We start from the raw sequence: 27,500 nt of genomic DNA, 5'->3' as shown, positions 1-27,500 counted from the left end.
TCACGTCGCTCACAACGTGGGCTGGTCCGACGTACGGGTTGAGGCCAATGCCCAACTCCCGCACATAGCACTCGCCTTCCACCTGGCGAACGAGGCTGAACAGGTCGAGGAACTCCTTGGGGGCACCGTCGCTGATGTGCGTGACAACGCCTTTCTCTACCGTCATGGTGAACGGTGATGGGCGACTCATCGTGACCTTCTTGAACACGTCAGGATACGCAAACACGTCGCACGTGCCACTGAGTTGCGAGAGGTCAAACGACTCGCTGATGACCTCGCCGATGGGAAAGGTGCCGCCGATGCTGTTGGAAATGCAGGAACCGGCAGGGACGCTGCGAGAGACGGCGCCGTCCTCGTCATCGGCGTTATCGTGCTGGGGCTTGTTCGGCTTCTGCCCCTTCGCCCTGAGCACTGCGAGGTACTCCTTCTTCTTCAGGCGGCCGTGCACTGGGGGGTTCGCAGTGGCGTCTTCCTCGTCCCTCTCGCTCTCGCCGTCTCCGCCACTCGATTCGCTGTACGCCGTCCGAAAGCGCTCACGGTGCCGCGCGACATCGTTGCGCTCCGGCGCGTAGGCTGCAGCATAGTACCCGGTGTTGGTCAAACAGTCCTCCATCCCGCCGCCGTAGGTGAGTACCTTGGCTGTGTCGCGGCATACAATCAAGAGCGGCATGCCAGGGCCTTCGATTGGTTCCCGTAAGGCGGCTTCGACATCCGTGGCGGTGTCGTCAGCCGCCGTCGCAGATGCGCAGACGTTCAGTGCGCCAGTATTGAAGATAGACCAGAGCTCAGCACTCTGCAACGCGGCCGTTATGGAGGCCGGATACACTTGCGCTGCGCGTGCTGCGGCGCCGCCGGCACACCCAGAGCGGCGCCAGCTGTACAAGTCGATTGAGTCCGCGATGGCTTTGGCGAGGCACTGGGCATGCTCGGGCCCGAAAGCGCACGAGCGGGCGTAGCTGTACACTTGGTCGTCCTCCAGCGCCTCCTTGAAGTGGCCCTCGCCGGCCAAGCGATCCGCTCTCTGGCTCATGATACCCAGGTGGCAGTGCTCCGCAACACGAATGCCGAGGTCAAACAGGCTCAGACGAAGCCGATAGCGCCTCATCTCGTTTTGGAAAGCGTTCTCTTGCACCATGACGCACCCGAGGAGCTCTCGTGGCGGTCCGTGAAAAAGTACCTGCCATCGGGGTTGCTCGTCGGTGGCATCGCCCTTGACCGCCTCGCCTTTCGACGAGAGCAGTGGCCCCAGCAGCGGGCACAGAGCTTCGAACTCTTCTTTGAAGTACTCGGACGTCCAAACACTCGGCAGTGCGGTCGGAGGCGGCGGCGTTATTGATGCATCCCCAGCGGCAGCCTCTGTCTCATGCTGGTGGCATTGCTGTTGCAGTTGCCCGTCACCGCAGTGGCGAAAGAACCGTTGCAGCCGCTTCACATGGCTCAGGAAGTTGTCGCTGCAAAACGGCATGAGGGAGTAGGAGAGAGGAGCAGAGTCATCCGCGGCGAACGACGGCGGCGAAACGCGTGGAGTGAAGCCTGCCGACCCGCTCGGCGTCTCTGCGCCGGGTTCCAGAGGGATGAACAGCTCGCCGTTATGGCTCTGAAGTGATTCCCTGTCGTCTGCCGTTCCCGGAAACGGCTCCGTCGGTGCCCTCAACACGCTGTCGCAGTTGCTCGTGACATATGCTGCGCCCTGCCGCCCGTACGCGCGCAGCACCTCCAGGTAACCCTCCGCGACAAGCTTCTGCAGCACACACGGCACGCGATCCACCACGACCAGGACATGCGGCAGCGCGCCTTGGAAGGCGTGCAGGCGCAAGCTGCGAAAGAGCACTGTAGAGGCGCACGCGCGCGCGGCTTTGATCGTGGCAGACATAGTATGGCTGCTTCACCCCTGTGCTGTTGTGTTCTCTGTTTTTTTTTTACGTGAGCTGAGAAGGCTCGCTGATCTGCGCAAGGGTCACGCGATGCAGCAGACGAAACAGGGAGAGGAAAGACCACGGAGGGGGAGGAGGAGGACGTGGGTGTTGGAGAAACGAGTCTGCTCTCGCACAAGCGACAGGAACAGCGAAGCAGTGGATGAAAGCGGAAGGCAGCAAGGGAAAGGCGGAACAGGGTTGCAGCAATTAGGGCCACTCAGGGGCCCCCTCGAGGCGCGCCTGCAGAGCACGTGTTTATGTGTTTGGATATATCGATCCTTCTTGCTGATGCCTGTGAATCGAGATACATCTGGCGCCGATGGCACCGTCGTCCTTCCTTCACTCGTCCACATAATCCGTCGTATGCGTTGGCCGCCTCAACCTCTCTGACGGTGCTTAGCTTTCCCTCAAATCGCTGCGCGTGGGCTCTTGTCGCGTTCGCGTTGCTTGGGTAAAAGCAGCTCTCTGTGAAGTACGAACGGTGAGGCACACGAGCATGCGCGCCGGGGGGGAGGATCACCTGAAACGCAACGATCTCTCACCGCTCCCTCCTATCTTTACGAAGCTAAGGCAGCTGCGCTTAAGAATGCCCTCGGTCGTTCAACAATCACAGCCGTGCGTGTGCGCGTGCATGTGCGCCGTATCGTTAAACTCTTCTCCCGCCCACCCACCCACCCCGTCTACCACAGTCGCCACCAGACAGGGTAGTGGTTGGCCAGGTCGTAGGGAAGACGATAATGCGCCGACAGCTCCTGCGCGCGGCGAAACAGGAGGCGGTGTGAGAGGTGCGGAGCGTCGGCCACGGCGCCGCTGTTCTTTGGCCCGCCGCGAGCCAGCACCACCTCGTTCGAGCTTGCCGGAACGGGAATACGGTACACGTTACGGCTGCCAAATACCTCGTTGCAGCGCTGCACAAACCGCTTGTCCGCCGCCGGAAGGTTGAAGGCGGCCACCCCGTGAGGGGAGAGGGAGCCGCGACACAGGCACAGAAACTCGTGCGATGTAACGGTCGTATCGAGCTCGCTGCCGACAAACAGGTCCACGAACAGCAAGTCGAGTTGGCGCTGGCGCTTGGCGCTGGTAGCCCGCGCCGCGGCGGGGGTCGGCTGAACGGCATCATGAAAAACAGGAGTTCCGTGATGCGGAGCAGCAGATGCGCCTTCTCCACTCCCTGCTGATCTCCCAGACCCGGCTTGCAAAGGGCACCCTGTTCGGCAGTCGGCATCGCCAACGCGGTGCGACAGGTAGTCGACGGCGTCCTCCAGGTAGTAGTGCACTCCACCGCCCTCGCACCGCAACGCCACCGTGTTCAGCAGCTCTTTCATCCCAAGCTGCTCCACTGCTGCCTTGATGCACATCGGCTCGACATCCACCAAGTCACAGCGGTGCAGTCGGGGTGCGAAATACTGCTGGAGGAACAGCGGCAGCGATCCCCCGCCTACGCCGAGAACCGCAACGTTCAGCTGCGAGAGGGTGGCCGGCAGCAGCAGGAAGGCGCTCAAGAGCACACGCAGGTAGGGGGCACCAAGATAGGCCGGGTCGCTCTCACACGCCATGTGCAGCAGCGTGGACCGTGGGTTGCACCTGGAGAGAGATTGGTGGGTGGCCCCGTCAGCAAACTGCCGCAGCAGCGAGCGCGACTGCGCCGGCAATGCGGCGCTCGAGTCGTCGCTGGTCCGCGGGGTGGGCTCCAGGATCAGGGCAGCATACTTGGAGGTGCCCGGTGGCCAGTGCGCAGCTGCGATGAGCCTTGTGTTGGCTCCGCCATCTGAGTCTTTGGCATCCCGTGCTACCAACCGGACTGGCTGGTCTGCTGCCGTTGTCTTGGTTAGATCAGCGCTGTCGACACGGTGCGTTTCATTGGAGAAGAGACCCGAAAGCCTGCGGAACCGCGCCAGCAGAGACAGCGCCGGCGCTGGAGCGTGGCCGTCGGTATCGGTCGCTACGGATACGTAAAAGCTGCGCACAACAACATCAAAGCCCTTGATTTTTTCGCACGGGTAGCGCGCCGACTCCTCCGTTTTGACCACAGTGGTGCTGTTGAACACAGGAACGGCGTTGCGCCTGGAGCGCATGAGATCCCAGAGGCCGCTGCCTAGGACGAGCGCGCCTCCACCGAAGAACGAAACTGTGCATACCTGCAACGATGGAATGCGGAAGAAGTACGTGGGCATCACAACCGACGATGATCACCCCCCTAGCCACGTACTGCTGCCAAGTGCGATGCACGCGCGTACGCGAATCCAGCCCGCAGACGTTGAAGTACGTCGCGGACGGTGCCAAGGCGATCTATGTATGTGAGGTGTGTAATCGGGTATGCGTGTACCGCAGCTGAGCTGAGAAGTAGCGGCTCACCGACTAGGCCGCGTGGCATTCACCGCGTTGTGCGCTTTCTTTTCGCCCCTAATACCGTGTATGCGTGCGTGTCGGTCATGCCGCTCACAGGGTCGACCGATGCACAGACACGTCGAAGCACGTCCGCAGACGAAAGCCCGACGGAGTAGGAGAGACACGCGAAGACTAGAAGAAAAAGGGACCAGGGCGACTGCTGCTTCGCGGAAAAGAAAACAGTGCAACGGCGGCGCGGCACGCTTGCACACCACCCTTGTGCGTGCGCCCCCCCCTCCTCCCCCCTGCCAAACAAAGGGGGACTTCTCCTCTCTTTCCGCCGCCAAAAGACAGCAGCGATTTCGACATTCGCGCCGCCGCAAGCATCGCAGCGTGGGTGCTCCTCTTGTGGACACGCTCTCGTTAGCCGCGGTGCGCGCTGGCTTGCTCATTTACTATTCTCCTGTTTCGCTTTCGATGGTGATCCCTAGGCGGGTTCAGCGGCAGCCTCTCTCCCTTCTTATATACCCCTCGCTGGCGACATGACGATGGATCGCCGAAGCAGTCAAACATGCCGACGCACACACAAAGAAGCATCTCTATCAGCGCGGCGACGGGGCTGACGACGCCTCCGATAGGCGCACCTTCTTCACAATGCTGTAGTGTATCTTAGAGAACACCGCCAGCCCTAGACGCAGCACGCCGCCGAGCAAAGACTGCGCTAACAGCGCTGCCACGCTAGTCGCCGGTTCCATGCCGGCAGAGCCGTAGCTGAGCAGCCTGCCATCCGACCCAAGCGTGATGTCGAACGAGTAGTCCGCGATGCCATCGACAATAGCCTGCGCCATTGCCTCCGCCGTGAACGGCTTTGCACCCCCGAACGACGAGATGGCGGCGCACTCGGGGCTCTTGACCTCGTTTTCGTGCGCGTACCCAGGTGTCGCCACGTCCGGCGGGCTTACAACCTGCACACGCACGCCGAGGCAACTGTTCTCCATGTCCAGACTGTGGGCAAAGGCACGCAGCCCAGCCTTGGTGGCACTGTACAAGGCGTATCCTGCAATCGGTGCCCGGGCCGCCATGCTGCTCGTCAGCACAACGCGGCCCTGATTAATCTCCAGCATCCCCGGCAGCACCTTCCACAGCACTGCCAGAGATCCAAAGTAGTTCACCTCCATCATCTGCCGAGCGTGCCTCATCGCGCTGTCCACAAAACGAGCTGGATGGGCAAAACCGGCGTTGCAGATGAGAAGGTTGATGGGGCGCCCGTCGCACTGTGCTTTGGCACGGGCAAGGCCGGTGGCGACGGAGGCTTCGTCCGCAACATCCATTACTACATATGACACACGCGTGCAGCTGCGGCATTCGTCGATGACTTTCTCAACCTGCTGCACTGCCTCTCGCAGCACAGACTCGCGACGCGCTGCGAGGACAAGGAATGGCACTTTTTTGCGTGCAAGGCTTTTGGCAGTGGCGAGGCCAATGCCGACGCTGCCGCCAGTGATGAGTACTGTTGAGGACTCCCACTCCCACCTCGGAACGCGCTGCACTGTCCACAACGCAACCAGCACAAGCGATGTGCCGAGGACCGCGGCCACAGCAACAAACAAGGCCAGCATCGCACTGCGACCTCCTCGTCACGTGCGCCGAAGGCAAAAAACTATGGTGGATGGAAGAGCTGGTGATGCTGCACGCACGGCGGATACGAGAAACAAAGTGGGAATACAGAGAGACGACATGAGATGGTAAAGCCATCCGAGCGCCACCCCCATCCAAGCAGAGAGAGTCTACCAAGAGAAGGTGGCCGATGCGCCTGGTGTGGCAGTGCGCAGTGGTGCCGAAGGTGGTTCATTGCCGCCGCTGCGTTGAAGTACCGCGGAGGGAGGGGATAAGGCGGGTAGTACGACTCATTGCTCTCTCTCCCTCGCCTTTCTCCATTTCGAAGCAGCCTCCCTAGGCACATAGAAACACACACGCACGCACAGACGCCTCTGATGGGAAAAAAGATGCCCTTATTCTCACAGAACATGGCAACAGGTGTGACATGCGGAAGGCACGCGGATTTCACATGTGCGTGCCATGCAGTGCTGGTGCGCGGCTGTGTGCAAGTTTTTCGATGGTGAGCTTGCCCTGTCGTGTCAAGCGGAAAACCAACGATGGATAGAGAAAAGCGAGCACAATACGAGCGACACATACACTCGTACACATCGAAAACAGCACGAGAGACGGAGATGGTGTAGGGCGGGCCACCGGACCCCACCTCTTTACACACACACGCACAGCAGACAATCGAAGAGGGCATTCTTCGTCAACGAGAGCTTGGTACAGAGGAAGAGGGAGAGGCAAGAGCTAAACCAGCGTGTAAAAATAGACGAACACATCACACGGCATGGGAATGAGCACAGTGAAAAATGGCGGCCCTCGGCCACGTCACAGTCGACTCACAGGGAGAGCTCGAGAATGCGAACTGCGAGAAAGTGATATGGGGAAGGTAGCGGTGAGACGGTGTGGCTAGGTTTCAGAGCAAAAGAAGCCTCGTGAACGCAAAACTGAACCCAAAAAAATGCAAACCAAAAGATGCACAAAAAAGGGGGAGGAGCCCAACGTTATCGTTGGGCAATGCATCCCTGTGCCTGCGGGCGCGTGTGTAACAAAGGGAGGGCGGCAGAGCCCACCAGCAGTTGTGGGGATGGGGGGAGGTCACAGAGGCGGTATCTCATGACCGATGTCTTTTCCTTCCGATCCGTGCACACTCTTCTTCTCGCGAACGCATATCTGTGGTACATAGCGAGGACGCACCTGAAACAAGCAACATCTTTCTTCTCTCTCTCCATTTGTTGCCTACGACGGAGGCACATCGAGTCGAAGAATGGCGGTGGGGCAGACGATGCAGCGGACTGGAAAGCCGATGCACAGGCCAACCGTCACCCCATGCGCACAAACATACACATAAGTGTAATGAGAATGGTCGGAAGCCAAAGGCAATCATGAAGATACAACGCAAGAAAAGAGAACCGTGTCGACGACTGATGAGGTGCGCATGCACATGTGCTCGCCTCTGTAAGTAACACCATTCTCTTGTGTGAATGTGACCAAGATCATTCACAGTGGTGGTGATGAGGTGTGGAGTCGAGTCTTTTCCATGACGTGGCCATCCACCATCGCTCAAAACAGAGAAGAGAAAGCTGCACATGGAGAGGAAGGCGCACAGGCGTCAATGAGCCGAGCGTGGGGGGGGGGACACGGCCGCGTTTTGTGTGTGTGTGTGTGTATGTGTGTGTGTGCATGTGCAAATTGACAAGGCACATCGAACCATCGCACACGCGCTCGAATTCTCATGCCGTTTTTACGCACTCTTTTGTGTGCCTCCTTACAGGAAGAAAAGAAATATACAGTCGCGGCGGTTTCTCCTCGCACATTCTGCACCGCTTTGTTAGCGACGTGAGAACGACAACACCTAAAGGACAACGTCAACACGCCGGAGAGCGACGACGGTACTCGTGCGTATTTTAATGTCGGCCACACGTCGAAATTTGTGCGTGTGTGTGTGGGGGTGGAGGGGGGGGGTCCTTCGCCCTCTCCCACACTTTTTCTCTCGCCAGCTCTCGTTCTTTTACGGCACTGACGCACCAAAGAAGTGAAAGGGGTTAGGGAAGCGGGCAAGCAGCAAGGGTGGTTAGCAGTGCGCCCTTTGTTTTTTGGGGGAGGGGGATGGTTGAAATCGTTCCATAGATGAAGGAGAGACACATACTCACGCACGCACATGTGCACGTCCACCCGTCGCCACACACGCCGATACATACGTAAAATACAGAAGACAACACACACAAGGGCGCACATAGAAAAGGAGCGCATGCAACATCCAGTAGCGGAACAAGAAAGGGAGCGGAAGAAACGAAAAAAAAAGAGGGCGTGCAAAAGTATGTGGAGGGAAGGCGCTGTGTTTGTGAGAGAAAGGGGCAACAGTCCTGAGAGTGTCGGTACCAGGGGCGGTTAAAACATGCATGCCCTTGGTGGTGTTACCACAGCCGTTGCGGCTGCCCCGAGTCAAGTCCGAGCGTTGTTGTCGATTTGATTCTCTCGTTGATGAGCTGATAAATCCATGATGCGAGAGTGGGAAGCGCGGGGCAGAGATGCGGGAGAGATAAAAAGCAACACGCACGAGCGAGTGCTCGCTATCGCTTTCTCCACCTCTGCTTTCCCTGTTCCTAACGCTTGATTACAAACACACACGCACAGCACATACATAAAAACTAACACATCCACACTCATGCTCGCGGCGGGGAGAGATGGAGGCGGCAGAGAGCCGGCATGCGCACCTGCACCGGTGCGCACACACGCAGCGAGTAAAAACTAAACGGGAACAAAAGCGAAGAAAATCACAATGTTATGCATCTATTGTGGGCTTTAAATGCGAAATAGATGTGTGGCGTGCGACGTCTCTGCAGTTGAGCGCAGAAACATGTATGCACGCGCAGCATGTGTGTGTGTGTGTGTGTGTGTGAGCGCGCGAAGGGAGGAACTACACTGGTTATGATACACTCTTGGTTCTGCACATGCGAGCGCCTGCACACTATGCATCTGCACCAATGTCTGCCTGTACGCGTATGCGTACTGGTGTATGTATCACCACACAAGAGGAGAGAACACCCACCTGAGCGAAAGCCCATCCTTTCTCTCTTTTCAAGTACTTCTCTGCAAGTGAGGGAGGGTGGAAGTCACGGTGACTCGGCATGTCTTCTTCATTTTCGCGCCTCCTCTCTCCCTCGTGCAAGACATTCGTTGTGCGCGCTCTCACGCCTGAAAGGTCCACGTCGGCGCGTGGGTGCCGGTCAAAAGTCGGGCGCGGAAACGGGTGAGGGAGTCGTTGGATTGTATCTGTACCCTTCCTTTCGCGCGCACACGCGTGAACACAAAGTGAGAAGCACTCCATCACAGATAATGACTACTTGTGCGTGTACAATGCTGAACAGTGTGCCCTCGGTTGTCGCTCAGCCCGCTTCTTACCGCAGCGGGTTCGTGCTGTCTTCCATGCAGACGTAGCCCTTGAGTTCCCTTATCACATCAAGGGTGCGCTGCAGGTCCTCGCGCGTGTGGCAGGCCGAGACGCAAAAGCGCACGCGGCCCTGCAGGAGCGGCGTCGCCGGGTAGCCGACGACGACGATAGCGACACCGCGCTCGAGGCACAGGCGGGAGAGGGCGCTAAGCCTGCCAATACTGTAGCACATCACCGGCACCACCGGGCTGCTGTCATCGCCGAGCACCACGAGGCCCAGGTCCATCAGTCCGCGACGAAAAAACGTCGAGTTATCTTTGAGCTGACGGATGCGCTTCTCGCCGAGGTCCGTACCGTCCTTGCCGAGCAGCACGTGCAGCACCGACAGCACCTGCTGCGCGCAAGGCGGTGCCAGAGGGTCGCAGTGCAGGGCGATGGAGCTATGCTGGCGGAGGTAGCGAACGAGCGGCTTGTCGGCTGCGATGTAGCCGCCGATGGAGCCGAAGCTCTTCGTGAAGGTACCCATGAGCACGTCAACGTCCTCGGGGTCGACGCCGGTGTGCTCGCACACACCGCGACCAGTGCGGCCAATAGCGCCAATGGAGTGAGCCTCGTCCACGAAGAGCAGAGCCTTGTACTTCTTCTTCAGCTCCACAAACTTCTTGAGATTGACGATCTCGCCCTCCATGCTGTAGATGCCCTCAATGATGATGACGATGCGCTTGTACGGCTTGTACTCGCCGCATGGGTCCTGGCCGAGCACTACGCCCTCGCGCAGGCACTTCTCCACCTGACCAAAGTGGTCGTGCTGGAAGACCTTTACCTTTGCGCCAGACGAGCGCACGCCGTTGACGAGCGAGGAGTGGTTGAGGCTGTCAGAGAGCACCAGCGTCTCCTTGCCGAAGAGGGTGGGGAGGCCGCGGAAGTTCGTGGCGAAGCCCATGCCGCACACAATGGCATCCTCCTTTCCGAGGAACTCGGCGAACTCGCGCTCGAGGCAAGACACGAGGGCGCTCTGGCCCAACTCCTGCGGCGCGCTGCATGAGGCGAGGCCGTAGTCGTCGATCGAATCTAGTACCTCGTGCGTGATGCTCTGCGTGTCCTCGGCGAAGCCGAGGTAGTTGTACGAGCCCATGTTCACCGCGGGCACGATGCGGCCGCTGTACTCGAACGTTTGGTTGTTGTCCTTCGACACGCGCTCCATCAGTCCAATCACACGCGAAGGGCGAGAGTCGATGGGGCGCATGAAGCAGTCGCGGACGCGGCGGTAAAAGCGGCGGTTCCAGTAGTGGTCGAAGTCCTTCACAATGGGGGCGTAGCCGGGGCGCACGTGGCTCTCATCGTTCGGAAAGAACTGGCGATAGCTCTCACGCACGCGCGCGAAGAAGAAGAGCAGTGCGAGAGTGACGTAGGCCGACACCTTAGTGCGCAGAGAGATAGGATGTTCGAACGGCTCCGTGGCGGTGAGCACCTCGTGCGTTCCCTCCCTCGTGTCGGCCGGGGACTTGGAGAGCACCTGCGACTTGTTGTCCACCGCATCAGACGCCTCTTGCAAGGCAATCTCGCGCTTCAGCGCAGCCTCGCTCATTGGCGTGGACGCCGCTTGCAGAGAATCGTGAATCATTGCTGTTGTCGACATCGTTACTGCTTTTTGTATGTGCTTCTCCTGTATGCTGCTGCTCACTTGCTTGACTCTCCCAAAGACACACGAGGGAAATGCGCGTTTATGCAGCGGAGGCAAGAAGAGGGAATAAGAAGGGCGAGTTGTGAGCCTCTGCGTGTGTGGGGGTGTGGGGAGGGGTGGTGCTTGATAATAAGATATGCGATGTGTGAGGTACTATATCCGTCTTGGGTGCCCGGTACCTCGCCTGCAGGGAGAGACCAGTGCAACCCGGGGCTGGAGGGAGAGAGGGGGATGTAAAATGGCACGCGTTTCTCCGTCGTGGAGAAAAGCAAAGGGGGGAAGCTCGCGTTTTGCTGTCTAAGAGGGAAAGGGTGTGACACTATGACACACACACGCATACAGGAAAAACGGCAGTAGTGCAGGAGGGGGAGAGGGGACGGGGGCGACGTACAACGACGAATTCAGATGGGGAGAAAAGCGCACCGGAAGCCACAGAAACAAAAAGGACGAAAGAGATGTGGTGAGGGCTGAGAAAAAGAGGGGGAGGAGGAAACAACCAAAAAAGGGGAAGAAGAGAAGGCAGCTACTAAGACACAGAGAGGAAGAAGAGGCGGTGGGCCACAAGGAGGGGTGGGAGGGGCTGAGTACACGAAACAACTCAAGTCGTGTCCTTTTTTGCCTCTTTTGTGGCGATGCGCTCGTATTCACAGAATGGAGCTGGGAAAGGAAATGAGAAAAGAGATGGAAGAAAGGGGCTATGACGGTGTTGGTCAACTCTGCAGGTGTGCGTGTGATGGGGGGAGGGGGAGAGGGTTAGGTGAACAGCCGCAAAGGTGAAGAGCAAGTGGCGCGGAAGAAGTCCCCCTTGAGGGAGCATGCATTGTCGAGAATCATTGCTTGCCATCGGCCGAAGCCGCAGCCTTTCCCACTCACATGGGGAGGGGGGAGAAGGTAGGGGAAGGAGGCACACGCACATTCACATACTCACAGCGAACCGTAGATCAAAGTCTTGTCTCATTCTTTCTTTTTGTGTCGTTAGGGAGGTTTTGCTTTTCGGTGCACACGCGCATTGCAAGCGGCTTAAACAAAAACCCGCGGCAGCATGCCCCCGCCGCAACGGCCGACACGCACGCAAACACTCAAGAAGAGCGGAAAAAAAAAACGTCAGCACTGGATAGGGCAAAGCCGAGAAAAAGGCCCAGGAAGAGAGTGACCACAGCATGCACCATCCCGTACATGAGTGCACACACACACACACACTTTGCTTCCTTCTATACGCAAATCATGCCACCCGCGGTGACACGGAGCAGCAGCCGCAGGCCTCCCTCCTCCGCCCTGCGCCACTAGCTCGGTGCGCCCCGATCATCTGTGCCATGGTGCGCTCCTCCATTGTTAGGACTTAACAACTCGGCCGCCGTCTGCGCTGTACGTCGTTCGCTTTCGCTCCTCTTCGACAGCCGCCTGCTTCTTTGCGAGTGCGCTAAAGTTCACACCGGGGCTCCACTCAGTGTTCAGGCGATCGCGCGCCCACCGGACGAGCATGTCATCGATGCAGCCGCAGAACCCTACTGGCCGACCGGAGCGACAGCGGCACAGCTCCATCTTAATCTCCCCCTCAGCGGCCGATGCACCAGAGCTGGTGGTGGCTGCGTCCTCCTTTGGTTCCTTCTCGGCCGTGGGTTTGCTCTCTCGCTCCGGGGCGGCCCAGCTCTTCGCAGCCTCGGCGAAGTAGCTCGGCGGTGGGCACTTTGGCGGCTCCTGCAGCGCCAACATGGGCATCGAGTATTCCGCGTACTGTGTGCCGACGCAGCTGTCAGCCGGGAGAATGCCGAAGCCATCTGGCACGTACAGTGGCGCGCCTTTTGCCAGAAGCCACTGCACCGTCAAGGTGCTCTCTACCGCCATGGCAGCGTGCAGAGGGGTGCGGCCCCAGCGGTCGTACACGTGAATGCTGCCTCCGCAGCTGCACAGCAGCTCCAGGATCTCGACCTGCTCCGCCAGCACCGCCATGAAAACTGGGCTGTACCCATGGAACATGTCACCCGGCGCCGGCGACTCGTCTCGAAGAAACGACATGTTGTTCGGGTTGGCGCCGGCCTTGAGGCACTTGGTGCAAAGCTCCTTGTGGCCTGTGATTACGGACAGAAGAAGGTACGTCGCCCCCTCGCGCGAGCCCGTCAGTACGCTGTTGTGCAATTCCGGGCAGCGCTGGTCGAAGAAGGCGCTCACAAACGGCAGCGCCACAGATATCTCTCGCGCGCCTTTCGCCGCTGGGGTCGCGCCACTCTTCTTGACGTCCTCGCCGTTAAGCAACTTGTCGAATGACTTCAGAACATTCTCCTCCTGCGCCGCGGTGAGCTGCACTTGATGCTTGCTGCGGCGGATGCCGTCGAAGGCGCTAAAGGGAATGGGGATTGACATGGAGAAGTTGCGGATGTGGCGGCGGTCGGCGTAGTCGTACGAGCAGAACGGGTCCAGCACCATGCCCCCCTTGTCAAGTCGCTTCGTCAGTCGCTCCAGTAGCCCAGGCGTGAAGTTGAGCTCGCCGGTGGCGGCCGCATTCTGCGAAAGATACAGCGCCGTGGCGGTGTCGTCCTCAAGGGCACTGAGGCCGCCGCTCTGCTGCAGCGCCTGGTAGACGGCCAACGCCTGCGCGTTGGTATACTTGCGCTGCATGGAAGAGGGGGGCACAAGGTGCGCGCGCACACCAAGTGTGTGTATCTCTGTATGTTTGTATGGATTCGCAAGGGGTGGAATGGATGGAAGAAGGGGACAAGAAAACAACCACGGCACCCGTCGTCAGAGCGCACGGTGATTGGGGGAGGACGAGGGGTCCCGTGTATCTTTTCCCTTTCTTTCTGTTCGAACTGCTTGACAACCGCAAAGTAATAGGCAATTGTGAAGAGAAAAGTGGTGACGAAAGGTCAGAGATGCGGGGTGAGAGGGGGTAGAGAAACGGCATAAAAAAACGAATAGCTGTGCCGGTGTGTGGCACACAGACGCCAGCTTAAGACGCATGCAAGTCGCCAGAGACATGCCTCCCTCTGTATCTCCCGTGGGAGTCTGTGCTGTGTCGCGGGGGGAGGGAGATGCCTTTCAGCACGGCATCACCGTGGCGCATGTACTCAATGCGTCCAGCAGCGGGCTTGGTGTCGCGGCGCTCGCCAGAGTCCTCCTCAACGCTATGCGCCACCGCAACCCCACCGCGCTCTCTCTCAAGCTGGGAGGGGGGAGAAAAAGAGGAAAGGTTCAACGGCGCTCAAACTTGTAAGAGTGTTGCGTAGCGTGTGCGGGGAGACTTTCCGTTCCGATGTGCTTGTTTTGTTGGCTTATCGAGTGCACAGCAGACGTGCACACGCCTTGTCGCACAAGATGATGCAGAAAAGAGGCAGCAAAGAGGAGACGGGCGTAGCGGAGGGGAGGCCGCCGGGAGAAGGGGAGAGGCGGCCGCGGCGCGGAAACACAACAACACTCATATCAAAAGATTCCGCTGCGGGAGGTGGGAGTTGGCGGGTGAAAGGAAACCGAAGGGAGAGAGCAGCCAAATAAGCATAGCGGCAGGCACAGAAAGGCGCAGAACACTTAGGCACAGCCGCAGAGACGAGTGCGATGGGTAGCCTGCGCCGTTCACCGCTGCCCCTCTCAATCCCTCTAAATACAGGCGTGCAAGTGTGCTCGCTGCTTACCTCTCCCGCCTCTACCCTCTAGATCCCTCTGCTTGTTTTCCGACTTCATCGACGCCTTTTTGTAAAACCGACCGCCCCCGTCTCCCGTTGCCTCTGCGCCGATGCTTAACGCTTGGCAGCGGGGTTGTGGAGAGCTTGGCGCGCACGTGCCAGTAAAGCTGCACTCTAACCCTACATCTCTACTTCTGGGAACGGCGCATAAGCTCGTTCTTCAGCTCGCCGTAGCGGTGGTACTCTGCCGTGAAGCCTTGGCGGTCATGCCGGCCTGGGCGCACGCCGTTGTACTTCTCGAAGTCGCTTTCGAAGCGGTGCAGTACCTGCTTCAAGCGGCGCTTCTCCGTCTGCAACGCGTCCTCAGCCATCTTCGACACGTCCTCCGTGCCCAGCGGCACCCGCTCAATGCGCTTAATCCAGTCAGCGCCGCTGCTAGCCATTCCAGGCGCTGCGGCGCCGCTCGACGCTGCGCGAGCCTCGCCGCCAGCAGCGGCGGCTGAGCCCGGCAGCGCTTTGGTAAAGCCTGCAGTAGTGTCCTTGGCACCTGATGTGCTCAGTCGAGTGCTCTCCGACCTGGCCCCACCAACTGCAGAAGCTGGCGCCGACGATGCACCCGCAGCATGTGCAGCGACGCTTTGCGACACATCCCGGCTGCCTGTAGCGGACGTTTCCGCTGTTGCTCCGTGCGTGCCCGGAGAGGGCTCCACCCCCAGCACCTTCATCTTGGTGGCGCGGTAGAGTTCATAGATGGAGCGCAACGAGGCCTTCTGGTCCGGGTAGACTTCTGTCTGCCCTGTTGCATCTCGCACCGTTGCCTCCCACTCGTGGATGCGCTGTTTCATGTCCTTCTTGAACTGCTTGCTCTGCTCGCCCGTCATGCGTGAAATAGAGGTAGGGAAGTTGGGGTCCCCGGACTCTTTAGCGAGCTGCAACGAAGCCGCCTCGCCGCGGTACTCCGCCAGCAGCTGAGATCCCAGAAAATCAGGGGATGGTGCGCGTGCGCCATACGTCTGCTCCACGCGCTTTCGCTGCTCCTGCTGAAGCGTGTTAACGCTGTCGATAGACGACTTTGGGTACACCCTGAAGTCATCGCTGACTGTATGTGTCTGGGAGAAACTCACGTCGTCGATCACCTGCGACACGATCTGCGAGAGTGGATCGGCGACCATCGTGGTGGCGGGCATTCGTGAGGAACAATAAACTCGCTCAGCGCCGGCCTGCTTGAGGGTAAGAGTGGAAGAGAGTTAGAATGAGCTTCACAGCCGTTCTCGAGTGGGGCGAGGCGCAAAGGCAGCCCTTCACAGTGAAGATGAGACGAGGTGTTCGCGTCTTTGACAACACACGTGGCGCTACGTGGGAGCCACACAATCCGCCGGGCGGCTAACAAAAGACGGCAAAGATGTATGGGAAAAACAATAACGCGAGCCCGCTGCCACAACCCACGTGTGTGGAGAGCCATGGCACGCCATACACACGTGTGCAAGCGCAAGCACCCACCCAGGTCAGCACAGCAGTATCGCATAAGGATAAGAGATTCAGAGAGGGAAAGGAGAAGTGAAGAGAAGCTGGCAACGCATGCACGCGCACACAGTGCGGTGTACATGAGCAACGCGGGGAACGATGCTTAAGTCCTTTGCCGGACTCCGGTAACATCACAAAGGCGCAGGCGCTCCTGATCATTACACAACGACGCGGCCACGCGAGCTCCACGTGTGCACGCGTGCACGCGCGCCCTTAGCACCATCGCAAGCCCCCGAAAACTCGCCCCAACCTTACTATCAAACTCTAGCAGCAATCGTGTTAGGCAATATGCGTGAGACCAAACGAGTAACAGCTTACGCACGCACGCACGCGAGGGAGAGGCCGAAAGGGGAGAAGGAGGGGCATCGCTCACGCCGCCCTGCCTCCCACTCGCGCCGACAACAACGGCACCACTCGGCACAGACACGCGACAATACACGAAGGGGCAACGCACGTACAAGAACACACGACGGTGATCGAACGCACCCCCCCCTTTACAGCCGTCACAACAGGCCGCTAGCCTTGAGGCTGGCGAAGCGCACCTTCTCTGTCACCATGCGCAAGAGCAACGGGTGAGGAGCGAGGTGCGGTGCAATACCTGTCGTGGCTAAGCATGTCATGTGCTCCACCAGCCGTGGCAAACCGTCTACCCCCAGCTGGTCCACCTGATAAAGAACCCCGCCCGTCTCCTCCCGCCATCCAAGGGCACTCATCGATAGCAGGTCGACATCATCGACCCGCTGCACCTCACCGCGGGTTAGCAGCTCGCAGGCCACGTTCAGCACAGCCGCGCGAAGTCGGTCGCCCACCTGCGCCAGCGTCGTGTGGCGGACGTACGCGTTCAGCACCGCCTCCCGAAGCAGCGGAGCGGCGGAGACTGCTTCGTTAGCTGCCACAGCGGAATCGTAGAAACCTCCACGTGCACCTCTCGCTCCTAGCAGCCCTTCACGGGCCATGGACCGCATGCAGCTTTCCAGCTCGTGCACAGGGGCTACGGCGGCTCGAGCCGCCACATCGCTGGCCGCCGCGGTGCGCGTCCGCTCTGCGGCGGCCATGGAAGCGACGGCAACGGTGCCATAGGCGTCCATAAGCCGGAAGGGTCCCAAGCACAGACCCAGCTGGTCCTTGGCCGCGGATTCGACAGCCATGGCATCAGGCAGCGAGCGCGCTACCAACACCGCCTCCTGACACAGTGCTAGCAGAAGCCGCTGCGGCGCCGCGCCGGCGGCGACGACGTGAGGTGCTCCGCGGCGCTTGAGGTATGTCAAGGCTGCCAACAACGTGTCTTGCTGAAGATCTGTCGGCCACTTCGGCGAAGCGTACAGGCGCACCTGCTGCACGGAGGCATGCCCCATTTCGCAAAACGCAGACGCGGAGGAGATGACAGCAGCGCAAGGCAGGCGTTGAAGAATCGGCTGCGCAGTGGTAGCGTCTCCGATTAATACGACGTTCAGATAGGGCAAGCGAGCCCGCTGCGCGGCGGTGCCAGCGAGGTGCGTCTCCACCAAATCCAACGTGTCCATCACAGCCTTGTCAGAGCAGTCAAGCAGCACGGCCGCTCCAGCGGACTCTTCTGTGGCAGTCAGTGCTTGCATTTTATTCATCCACAGCGAACGCTGCACGTGCGGGAAGGTGAGGAAGCGGTGGTGTGGCAGAGGAGGCAGCAAGCATCGCAGAGACCTCGAGTGTACCTGTACAGCATGAGCGGCGCCTCTGCAGGGGGGTGTTGTCAGAAGTGGCTGAACCCCGGTGGTGCTTTCAGCATCTCCGCGTGCAGCGCCCCCTTCTGTGGATGAGGGATTCCGGCTAAGAGCCCCCATTGCGTATGTGTACCAACCATCTGCGATGTCTGCGGACATGGCGCCGACTGCCTTGTGACGCACCGCAGCGTCATGAAAGCCACGACTCCACATTAGCATCTCCACGGCCCACCGACGCTGCGCAGGTGACTGGCACACGTGCTCGAGAATGAGCTGCTCAAGCAGTAGCCACCACTGCTTCGCTTTACTCTTGTCCGTAGCGTCACCGACAGCGTCAGGGATACTCAGCAAACCAATATCAGCCAGGCTTCTCACGTCATATGTGTGCAGCACAGGCACCCATTTCACCGTGTGAACTGACCCGCAGAGACGTTGCAGGGAGGCCACCGTAGTGGTCGAGGGAAAAATGCCCACGCGGCTCAGCGGGAACCCCACAGAGACGGTGGCAACGGGCGACGAGGACGACTCCGCCGCTGCTGCCGTCTTGTCGCCGCTGTCACACGCCGCGGCTCGCAGAGAGAGCAGCCGCCGCACCGGGCACGCAAAAAAAACCTCCGCGCCAAAGTCGAGCACCGACCCGCTGCTGGCTGCTGCTGCAAAACGCACAAGTGACCCAAATCGTGCCACAAGGTGGTGGAAGCGCTTCATCACCGCCTCCTTGGCCGCCACATAGCTGACACGCTGCGACAACGGCAGCTCCGCCGGGCTCTGCGTCGATGCGAAGAAGGGGCAATGCGGCAAGGTGCACCACGTAACGGTGATGTCTGGCGCTGCCTTCACTCTCGCGTCGGCCCTGCCTGCGGCTCGGGCGGCCACAGCTGCGTCGCAGTGCACCTCCACCGCGTCCAATGCACCTGCAACAGCTTGCACGCAGGCCATTGGGCTTGACGGCGGCTCTCGCAGCTGCACCGTAATCGCGTATAGTTGAGGTGTGAAAGAAGTCGACACTACAAGGCACACATCGCTGTTGTCCGCGATTGGAGGGCGCGGTGGCGGCGTGGCGCCCTTCTCACAGCCTTCGGCCTCTGCACCGCACCACACCTCTCCAGGCAAGCGCTCCACTGTGGCGGCCTCTAGCTCTCCTGCAAGTGCAGAGGACGGCGGTGCGGAGTCTTCAGGCGCCGTGGAGGCCTCACCTCGAGAAAAGTCACTAGCAGTCGATCCTGAGGTGGTGCTCTCGGCGACCCTACTGCCCTCATCACCCCCCAGCTCAGCTGGGATTTCATGTCGATCGATGCTGCAGGAGATGGACGCCGGAAGTGGCTGTAGCCGCCCTTCTCGCTTAGCCCACCCCCAATCCCCGGAAGCCGCGCCTTCAAGCTCGGACGAATCAGTGTGCGGTTCCGTGTCCCCACAAAGAGCACGCGGCTCCCGTTTTTCCGCCTGCGGCTGCTGGGCTTTAGAGGACGCCTTCAGAGGGCGCTCTGCTCTACCCTGTCGTACGGCCGCCTCGACGCGTGTCGAGAGCGAGGGTCGAAGAGCCTCGAAAAGCCTCCCCTCCCCCGCCTCGCTGTCCACGTCGCCCACCGCACTTATGGAGGGAGGCGCGATGGTAGCGTGTACCGGCGGCGCAGACGGTGGAATTGATGGTGCTGGAGGTGCGGCTGATGGAGACGGCGCCGGTGGCGGTGAGGGAGGAGGGGAAGACACAGCAGGACCTTTGGCATCAGCTCGGCGAGGGAGCTGCTTCCGGGACGGTGCGCATGCCACCGTGTGTGTCGCACCAGCCTCATGAAGTACTGCGGTTCGAGGGCGCGAAACGCCACTCGAAGACATCCTCTGTTCAGCAGCATAACTTCCACCCGCAACGCTTCCCTTTCGTGACTGCACCTTCCAGGAAGCATCGGAAGAAGCGGGTGCAGCGGGTGCAGCTTTCGGTGCAGTGGGTGCAGCTTTCGGTGCAGTGGGTACAGCTTTCGGTGCAGTGGGTACAGCTTTCGGTGCAGTAGGTGCAGCGGGTGCAGCTTTCGGTGCAGCGGGTACAGCTTTCGGTGCAGTAGGTGCAGCGGGTGCAGCTTTCGGTGCAGCGGGTACAGCTTTCGGTGCAGTAGGTGCAGCGGGTGCAGCGGGTGCAGTAGGTGCAGCGGGTGCAGCTTTCGGTGCAGTGGGTGCAGCGGGTGCAGTAGGTGCAGCGGGTACAGCTTTCGGTGCAGTAGGTGCAGCGGGTGCAGCTTTCGGTGCAGTAGGTGCAGCGGGTGCAGCTTTCGGTGCAATGGGTGCAGCGGGTGCAGCTTTCAGTGCAGTGGGTGCAGCGGGTGCAGCCCTCAACACCTCAGTAGGAAGAGGTGCCACGGAGGCTGTAGGCGCAGAAGAACGACCTGGCAGCGGTGGTGATGTAGTTGACACGTCTATCCCTAGGGCTGGGGAGGTCACAAGTCGACGGGTGTTTGGAATCAAGCCCGCAGTCCAAACACGGCGCCCGAGTTGCTGCTGCAGGCGGCGCATGTGGCTGTGGCGCTGCGTTGTCCTTTGTGCGCATTAGGCAAGTTGCGGTGCACAAGGAACGGTGGATGACAGCGCGCTTCAGCCTCGCTAGCAACGTTGGAAGCGCAGCCACAGCAGCAAAAGTGGTAGGTAGCTCACCTCTTGCGAGGCGGCAGAAGTGCGCGCAAGCGCGAAGGAAGATGACGGCTACCCAGTTGATGAGCCGCAGCGTCTTTAAGATTAGGAGACTTGAGGGTGATTCAGAGATCAATGACGGCCAGCGCGGAAATCAAAAACGTGCTTGGTTGTAGTGTGCTGTGGCCGGAAAAGACAAACCGAAGTACGGGGATCAGATAGAGTCAGAAGAACGCGAAGCAAAAAGCGCTCTCTGCACTGGCGAACAGAAGAGGACGGTGAGCATGACGATAGTCTTCCTAAACCCAAATTCTCCGCCTCTTCTCATTTCTGCCTCTCCAATACACTCGCAGATGAGAGGAAGAAGCGAATGACAGCCGCAGACCAAAGCCGTCAGGCGGGCACCGCGCACTGCGCGTATGTTCGCTGTGCATGTCGATGACTGTTTTCTTTGTAGTATTTTGACCGCGTAGAGGTGCGATGGCGCACACGTGCGGCACTTTGGCGAGTGTGTGCGTGTGCACGCTTCTCCACAGGGCCTCTTTCCCACAGCTCCGGTGAGCAGAACGAGACCCTGTATGGCACATCCGAAGTAGGTGTGCGGAGCTTGAGCGTAACAGGCGCCGCGCGAGGCACGTCAAGATGGCTGTCGCCTTCTCCCTCGCATATCCAACCCTAGCCCGTGCATCAAGGTGAATGAAGCAGGCGGCGTTGGTTTTGCAGTGGGCCTGTGGACCCCTCAGACCACCTGCTATCTCGATAAAGCACGCTCTAGCGGTGATAGTGGAGGGGGAGGGAAGGTGAGCAGTTTCGGCGGCTTTTGTGCCGCTCTCCTGCCTTTGTGCTTCCGGGGATAGCGTGGGTAGCGCAGAGCACGACATCCGCTGCCGTATTCACCATTGAACCGACAGCACGCGCGTTCAACTACGCATTTGTCTCCTTCAATACCCGCACGGCGTGCTGGAAGACTTTCAGCGTGAAGTAAATGAAGAACTCCCCGCGTCCTCTGACCTCGTTGAGAGGGCCCGGCAAGCAGGATAAGTGGCCGCTCGCTGGCGTCTCAACATGCACGACGTTGGGGTGTTCATCGATGAGGGCCTGCCGCTGCGCCTTGGTGCGGGATTCGCCGGTGATTGGGTCGCTACGCGCTGCCAGGCAGATGACGGGGAGGGGCACGTTCATTCGAACTAGCCGTTTGAAAGCTGCCGCACCCTTGTAGTAGCTCGCGCCGCCCTCCGTGTATGCGAAGTGCGGCACCACCAAGCGCTCGTTGTAGTCGCTGGTGTTGGCGAACCCCTGCAGCAGCGCGCTCAACTCGGTTTTGTCCTTCATTGGGGGAAGACCTAGCAGCCCTTGAGCCAAGCGGTGTTCATGCTTCGCATACTTCCTCATCACGTCACTCATCGGGCGCTAGTCAAACAAGAAAAAGAAACTCGCAGCGCTAGATCGCGTGGCCGTGCACGAATATGCTGAACGAGGCATTCATGCTCACCAGCGCTGTCACTGGGGGAGCCGCCGGGGTAGCGGGACGGATTCGTCTTGAACGCGTCAAACTAATCCGCAGCCGCCTTCAGGTTTGTCATTCCAACAGTGCTGTAGCCGAGGAAGGAGGTCGCCAGCTCACCCCCAAAACGCGCGCGCAGCTGCTCGTGCACCGAGCACCACACACCATCACGGTACGCGTGCACTGGGTAAAGGTGACACCGGTGAGATGCAACTGTGTAAGACGATCAGAGTCCATGCCGCGTGAAGTGAGAGGACACACGCGGAAGCTCTTTGCCTCGCAGCTGCGAACCCGTCGCTGTTTATTGGGGGTGGGGGTGTTCGCACCCCCCCCACCTCTAGTTCCACCGAACCAGCGACTACGAGCAAGATTCCTTTTTGTCCTCCTCTGCCTTTGGCACCTTCAGACATTCCCGGCACATTGGATTGTCGTCAAACCCTTCCGGTGGCTCCCGGTTGTAGGTGACGCGGCAGCTGACGCCAAGGACGCTAAGAATAATGTAGACGCGCACACTGTCCAAGGCACCGTGGTACAATATGTCCTAGCTCAGTCCAAACGTCGCCAGCGGCTTCGCACCCATAGACGGGTCCTTCGTGGAGGTGACTACCTCGATGTGACGCTCATTCTGCAGCGCGTAACGTCCCTGGGCAGCAACCCGTGGCCAGCACCCACAGCTTCACGGACAGCTTCAGCAGCGCGTGCGCCCATTGCGAGATCATGTGAAGAAGCACATGAAGCGTGCTGTGTGCCGTGCGCAAAACGACGCAGTCGAGCATACCGACCGTGGTGTGTGCCAGTTGCAGCAATGCCGCCCTACGAGTTGTGCGAGGTAATGCAAGCTCTTCTGCGCTCCATGGAGCACGTGTGTGTGTGTGCGTATGTTGTCACTCTGCTTGTTTGTGTGTCTCGGAAGATACGTCCGCGGGGACAGACAGACGAAGGGCGGGAAGGGAAGGTCAAAAGGTGCGTCGGAAATCAGCCAGGGCAGACAAAAGACAGCACGTCGCGTGTGTGCGGGGAGAGGCGCCCGCGATGGAGGCGAGAAAAAGCGCTGCTTAAAGTTCCTACGGCGAGTGCAACACCGTTCAGCAGCCAAGCGCATGGCAGTCTTCTCCTCCCACTGCGTCGTTAATGGCAAAGCGCAGCGGTGATGCCCNTGAGAACGCCTCTCTGGCCTCCTTTGTTTCTGCGGTTTGATTTTGCCGGATCATGACCACCACATGTGCGCATGGCACCGTGCCTGCTCATATGCTGGTGTGCTGAAAAATCAAGAGAGAGCGAAGGGCTGCGTCTTCAGGTCAAACCTAGCAGGGCATGTACGCCTCATCAAATCACTTGTATGCACTCACACAGAGACCTGCACGCGTGCACATACAGACACACACACACACACACACACACGGCAGCTTTCTCCGCTCGTCTTTGCCCAATATCGTACATGTGGCGTGAGGCACAGAAGTTCTAAAGCGATGGGGAGCAGCAGCACACAGAGACAGAAACAGAAAAGAGTTGGTACCGCTACACAGTGAATAGCGTCACGCCGGCACTCGCATGCACACCGCTCCAGTCAAGAGCGAAGCAGCCATGAGCGCCGCTACAGTGCAGCCTTCCCTCTTCTTTGCCTTGTCTTTTCTTCTTTATCTTGTCGTTTCTTCTCCCTTTTGACGCATCACAGTTTGCAGAGAGGGAAGGAGGGCAGTTGACGGCCGTGTAGGGATAAACACCGGAGAGAGATGCAGCGTGCATGGAGAAGAAAGGAGCGCTGCTGCTGTACTCATGCACCCCATAGCTTCCGCTATCTTTGTCCTCACACCACGGCAGCGCTGTTGTCGCCTTCACACTCACACAGGCAGTCGATATTGCCGCAAGTGCTGCTCGATGAATCTTCATTTGTTCTTCTGGGAGAGAAGAAAAGAAAAACCATGATGATGCGGGCTACCTCAGTGCGTCGTATCAGGCCCCGGTATACAGTCTTTGTGGGGAGGCCAACATCCGGCAGCCTGGCCACGGGTACGGCGACGGTCTCTTGGTGTCGGCGGGCTGGACTGGGCAGCCGCTGTGCCGAATCGGCTTGCGGTCACGCTCACGTTTGTACCAACCCGCTATGCATCTTGCCCACAATTCAAATAGTGACGCATCCACCTCTTTTTTGTCGTTTTGTTTTGCTGGGTTGCAGTGGTGTTGGGCGTAATCCTGGATCTGGCCTGCGCTGTGTGCAGTGGAGTTGCAGGGAGCTAAACGACGCCAAGCGGTGTTAGTTGGTCCGGCTCCGTGGCGCAGAGGTCAAGCAGCAGGCGTAGGTGAGCTGCGGCTGCTTGCGTATACTTTTGCTGGCTTGTTCGTGGTGGAACGACGTGTTAAAAACGTATTTTTCAGAGCACCAGCGAACTATGACACTCACAGTCGCACGCCTTCTCACGTGTAGCTGCATTGGGCCGCCCACAGCGCGCGTGGTAGAATGGGCAAGAGCGAATAGGGCGGAGAGCGTGCGGACTTACTTTTTCGTGCCGCTGCACGACGGCTGCGGTCCCATCCTTAGTGCCGCGTTGTAGACGAAGAGAACAACGAGGGGGATCGCAATTGCCGAGCAGCAAGCCACCGGTGGAATGCCGTGCGCCTTTTCCTTGTACTCGTTCAGGTCTACAGGGTCGTTGTGACGCAAGACAAGGAAGGTCACGATGGAAACCAGCATAGCCCAGATGGGGGCAAACTGATAGGTGAGGAGCATCTTGCGCCTGTGCCCCTTGCAGATGAAGTGTGTGTGTGTGTGTGTGTGTGTGTGTGTGTGACGGATGAAGCGGAAAGACAGTGGCTCGAGAGCGGGCGCGGTGCAACAGCGGAGTGAGCAGACAGCTAAAACAGAAGAGGAGTTGCCGCACGCGAATGAAGTAACAGTCGACGAGAATACGCTTAAAAAGAGAGGAGAGAGAGGGCAGGTGAGGAGGCGACAGCGCCGCGTTTGTGCATGGGTGGGGCGGTGGGTCGGTGTTGGTGTTGGTGTACCCTTTTGTAATTTAACCTAGCAAATGTAGAAATCGCTTTGAAAGAGGATGGGTTGTCCATAGACACCTCAGAGACGAGGACGGACGGACGGGGTGGTAAGGAAGGGTGTGCATGAGGAATCACGGGGCCGCCGTTGGTGCAGGGCGATGATCGCAGACGATGCGGTGGCGTAAAGAAGAGGGCACAAGAAGGTGAGAGGGACACAATAAAGCATGCGAAGCACTAGAGACACAGGGCATACGCACACATGCGGTGTTCTCTCACCCCCTCTGGAAACTGAGCGGGAGATGAGAAGAGCAGCCAGAGGAGGAAGAGAGTTGGGTAGCGTGACACATACCACCACAACGCCCCCCCCCGTAGCCCCGCTGTGTAGCGGCGGCCGTCATTGAGGAAAGGGATGGCTGATGTGCGACTGCTGTTGATTCAGCTTTAGCGTCTTTCTCCTTTTGAGCCCATATCATGTACACAGCAGCGTGTGTGTGGGTGATGGAAAGTTGGGAGGGCAGAGTGTGCGTGTGCGACGGAGGCTCACGGCGACAGCAGAGAAATGGCGAGGGGAGGGGGAGAGAACGACGTCACTTCGAGATTCACGCCAGCCGTTGGTACGAGGTCAAGAACGTAATCGTCCACGACTCTCCCGGCGTACGCTGGCTGGGCTTCTTGTGGAGCTGACTCCAGACCAGCTTCAAGGCGAACATGCAGCTGGTGCCTGGCTGGAAAACGTCCCCTTTCATCCACATCTCTGCAGCGGCCAGCAGTTCCCCTCTCCCGCGATACACGGTGCAGTAGAGCGGCTTCTGTCCTGCCCCCTCTATGCCAACCTGCAGGTGCTCATCCCACGCGGTGGAGTGTCGCATATGCAGCAGCTGGCGGCTTTCCTGAGTGCGGAGAGTTTGAAAGCCGTTTGTCAGCACGCATACTGCGCCCTTAATCGACTCCGGTCCCACCAGCTCTTTAACAACAATGTCCAGCAGCCCCGCATATCGTGGAGGGCCCTGGTCAAGAAAGAATGGCTGCTGCTGAAGTCGTGCGGCGGCGCCAAAAGAGACGGCGCTGGCGTAGCCCTCCGCCTCTGAAGTGGCAGTGGTGGTAGCAAGGCGAGAGCGTTCGAGCCCAGCCGGGTCTGGGAGCGGCGGCAGCGGCCTTGTCGCAGTCGGGTGCCGCCTCCGTGTAAAGAACAGCTCTTCGTACTTCCACCGAAGGAACGACTCACGCACCTCAGCGGAGGAAAACGACAGCACGGGCTTCACGACCGGCTGTGCGTGCAACGCAAACTCAACACTGTCACTCGGAAGAGCCACGTAGTACTCCAACTCGTCGTTCACGACGTCGTTGCCACGCGCCTTCATGAACTCGATGTCGCTGTCTGGCCACCGGTCGAGCTCTGCGCTACGGCACTTGTTCGACCACAGCTTTCGATGCACGCCGATGCACTGGATGCACACAAAGGCGCCAAACGGCTGCAGGATGCACCATGACGGGAAAGGCTCGCCGCAGTCCGCACAGATCTTGTTGGCTGGTTTGCTCTTGATGCACCTCTCGTAGAGAGGAGAGTGCTGGAGGCGTGCTGGTGCTCTAGACTGCAACTCAGACAGTGTCACGGCTAATTCCGCTGCATTTCCCGCCACGCACGCCGCCGCCTCCAAGCCCTGGTCATCCGATGTGGATTTGCGCACGCCCTCCTCCTCTCCCTTCGGCTGCGGCGGAGATGAGGTCATCACGGCACCTAACCTTCTTTTGCTTTCCTGGAGTGCCTCGTACTCGCGTAGCACGTCCGACAGCTGCAGCACCTCGTGATCGGACAAGACGCTGATGCCGGACTCCGTGCGTGAGTGGTAAGGGTTGGCGGAGGGCCGGGCCAGTACCTTCGACTCGAAGGGGTTCGGTACACCGGAGGCCGGCGGCCCCGCTACCGTCGGCCGTCCTGCGTTTATGCAGCCGTCGCCCACCGTTCGCGCCGCGGACAGTGCGAGTGCTGTGTCCGTGTCCGGAAACAGCTGCAGATACTCCTTTGAGGCTCTCTGAATCGCCTGTAGCAGGCGCCACTTGACCATTTTATCGCAGAGAAAAAGCTGCACCATGTAGTTGGCGTTCGGCAGCGTCGACATCGATGCACGTTGTGTAGCCTGTCCCAGTGGCGCATTGTGAGTCGTCTGCTCTGCAGCGAATATGTAGGCTTGGTGGTTGCCGAGCAGATCGACCTTCTCGGAGTAGTCATGGTTAGCCAAAAACAGAAGCAGTCGCTCGCCTGCGTCGTTGTAGGCGCCACCGTCGACAACGTGGCAACCCTCCACGTACACCTTTTCCCTAATGTGCTTCGCCATCGAGTTCTTCGGCTCCTCGAAGCAGTAAAGGATGTTGTTGGAGTGCAGCTCAACAGTGCGGCGGACCGTCAGCGTGCCTCGCGAGCCCCACTGAACATCGCATTCACCACTGAGGAGCAGCGTGTTGAGGGTCGCCTCATCCATTCACGCTCAGCTCGCGCAAGATTGCAGAGTCCACGTGGGGCAGAGGAGGCAACCCACAATCGTGGATAGCGCAACGCGCACGTAGCGGCGGCTAGCGTATCGGGGCGTTGATTGCCGAGGCTTCTGGTCATTCTGAAAGAA

At 59.3% G+C, this 27,500-nt stretch overlaps 10 protein-coding genes across 10 annotated transcripts in view; all 10 read right to left on the bottom strand.

The window, feature by feature from the left end:
• LINJ_35_0350 (conserved hypothetical protein) overlaps positions 1 to 1,873 on the bottom strand; it is a gene marked incomplete at both ends in the record, with an annotated part of 2,112 nt that extends 239 nt beyond the window's left edge. The window contains one exon of the mRNA XM_001468818.1: positions 1 to 1,873. This exon is cut by the window's left edge and continues 239 nt beyond it. Coding sequence (XP_001468855.1) covers positions 1 to 1,873 — 1,873 coding nt within the window.
• Positions 1,874 to 2,596: 723 nt separating this feature from the next.
• On the bottom strand, positions 2,597 to 4,090 carry LINJ_35_0340 (conserved hypothetical protein; the record flags this gene model as incomplete). The annotated part of the gene is made up of 1 exon (XM_001468817.1): positions 2,597 to 4,090. The coding sequence occupies one exon, from the start codon at positions 4,088 to 4,090 to the stop codon at positions 2,597 to 2,599; it is 1,494 nt and encodes a 497-aa protein (XP_001468854.1).
• Positions 4,091 to 4,846: 756 nt separating this feature from the next.
• On the bottom strand, positions 4,847 to 5,863 carry LINJ_35_0330 (putative short chain dehydrogenase; the record flags this gene model as incomplete). The annotated part of the gene is made up of 1 exon (XM_001468816.1): positions 4,847 to 5,863. One exon carries the CDS (start codon positions 5,861 to 5,863, stop codon positions 4,847 to 4,849), a length of 1,017 nt encoding a protein of 338 aa, XP_001468853.1.
• A 3,384-nt stretch (positions 5,864 to 9,247) lies between these two features.
• LINJ_35_0320 (putative serine palmitoyltransferase) lies at positions 9,248 to 10,828 on the bottom strand (the record flags this gene model as incomplete). The annotated part of the gene is made up of 1 exon (XM_001468815.1): positions 9,248 to 10,828. The coding sequence occupies one exon, from the start codon at positions 10,826 to 10,828 to the stop codon at positions 9,248 to 9,250; it is 1,581 nt and encodes a 526-aa protein (XP_001468852.1).
• A 1,428-nt stretch (positions 10,829 to 12,256) lies between these two features.
• Positions 12,257 to 13,540, bottom strand: LINJ_35_0310 (conserved hypothetical protein; the record flags this gene model as incomplete). Its single annotated transcript, XM_001468814.1, has 1 exon — positions 12,257 to 13,540. The coding sequence occupies one exon, from the start codon at positions 13,538 to 13,540 to the stop codon at positions 12,257 to 12,259; it is 1,284 nt and encodes a 427-aa protein (XP_001468851.1).
• Positions 13,541 to 14,729: 1,189 nt separating this feature from the next.
• On the bottom strand, positions 14,730 to 15,728 carry LINJ_35_0300 (conserved hypothetical protein; the record flags this gene model as incomplete). Its single annotated transcript, XM_001468813.1, has 1 exon — positions 14,730 to 15,728. One exon carries the CDS (start codon positions 15,726 to 15,728, stop codon positions 14,730 to 14,732), a length of 999 nt encoding a protein of 332 aa, XP_001468850.1.
• Positions 15,729 to 16,568: 840 nt separating this feature from the next.
• On the bottom strand, positions 16,569 to 20,270 carry LINJ_35_0290 (conserved hypothetical protein; the record flags this gene model as incomplete). Its single annotated transcript, XM_001468812.1, has 1 exon — positions 16,569 to 20,270. One exon carries the CDS (start codon positions 20,268 to 20,270, stop codon positions 16,569 to 16,571), a length of 3,702 nt encoding a protein of 1,233 aa, XP_001468849.1.
• A 1,038-nt stretch (positions 20,271 to 21,308) lies between these two features.
• On the bottom strand, positions 21,309 to 21,716 carry LINJ_35_0280 (hypothetical protein, unknown function; the record flags this gene model as incomplete). The annotated part of the gene is made up of 1 exon (XM_001468811.1): positions 21,309 to 21,716. The coding sequence occupies one exon, from the start codon at positions 21,714 to 21,716 to the stop codon at positions 21,309 to 21,311; it is 408 nt and encodes a 135-aa protein (XP_001468848.1).
• A 2,666-nt stretch (positions 21,717 to 24,382) lies between these two features.
• LINJ_35_0270 (conserved hypothetical protein) lies at positions 24,383 to 24,616 on the bottom strand (the record flags this gene model as incomplete). Its single annotated transcript, XM_001468810.1, has 1 exon — positions 24,383 to 24,616. One exon carries the CDS (start codon positions 24,614 to 24,616, stop codon positions 24,383 to 24,385), a length of 234 nt encoding a protein of 77 aa, XP_001468847.1.
• Positions 24,617 to 25,478: 862 nt separating this feature from the next.
• Positions 25,479 to 27,215, bottom strand: LINJ_35_0260 (putative GTP-ase activating protein; the record flags this gene model as incomplete). The annotated part of the gene is made up of 1 exon (XM_001468809.2): positions 25,479 to 27,215. The coding sequence occupies one exon, from the start codon at positions 27,213 to 27,215 to the stop codon at positions 25,479 to 25,481; it is 1,737 nt and encodes a 578-aa protein (XP_001468846.2).
• Positions 27,216 to 27,500: the final 285 nt, after the last annotated feature.

This window comes from Leishmania infantum, chromosome 35, assembly GCF_000002875.2.
Source record: "Leishmania infantum JPCM5 genome chromosome 35".
In the NCBI taxonomy this organism is placed as follows: domain Eukaryota; phylum Euglenozoa; class Kinetoplastea; order Trypanosomatida; family Trypanosomatidae; genus Leishmania; species Leishmania infantum.
The sequence above is the reverse complement of the archived record's forward strand: the minus strand, read 5'-3'. Positions and strand labels throughout refer to the sequence as shown.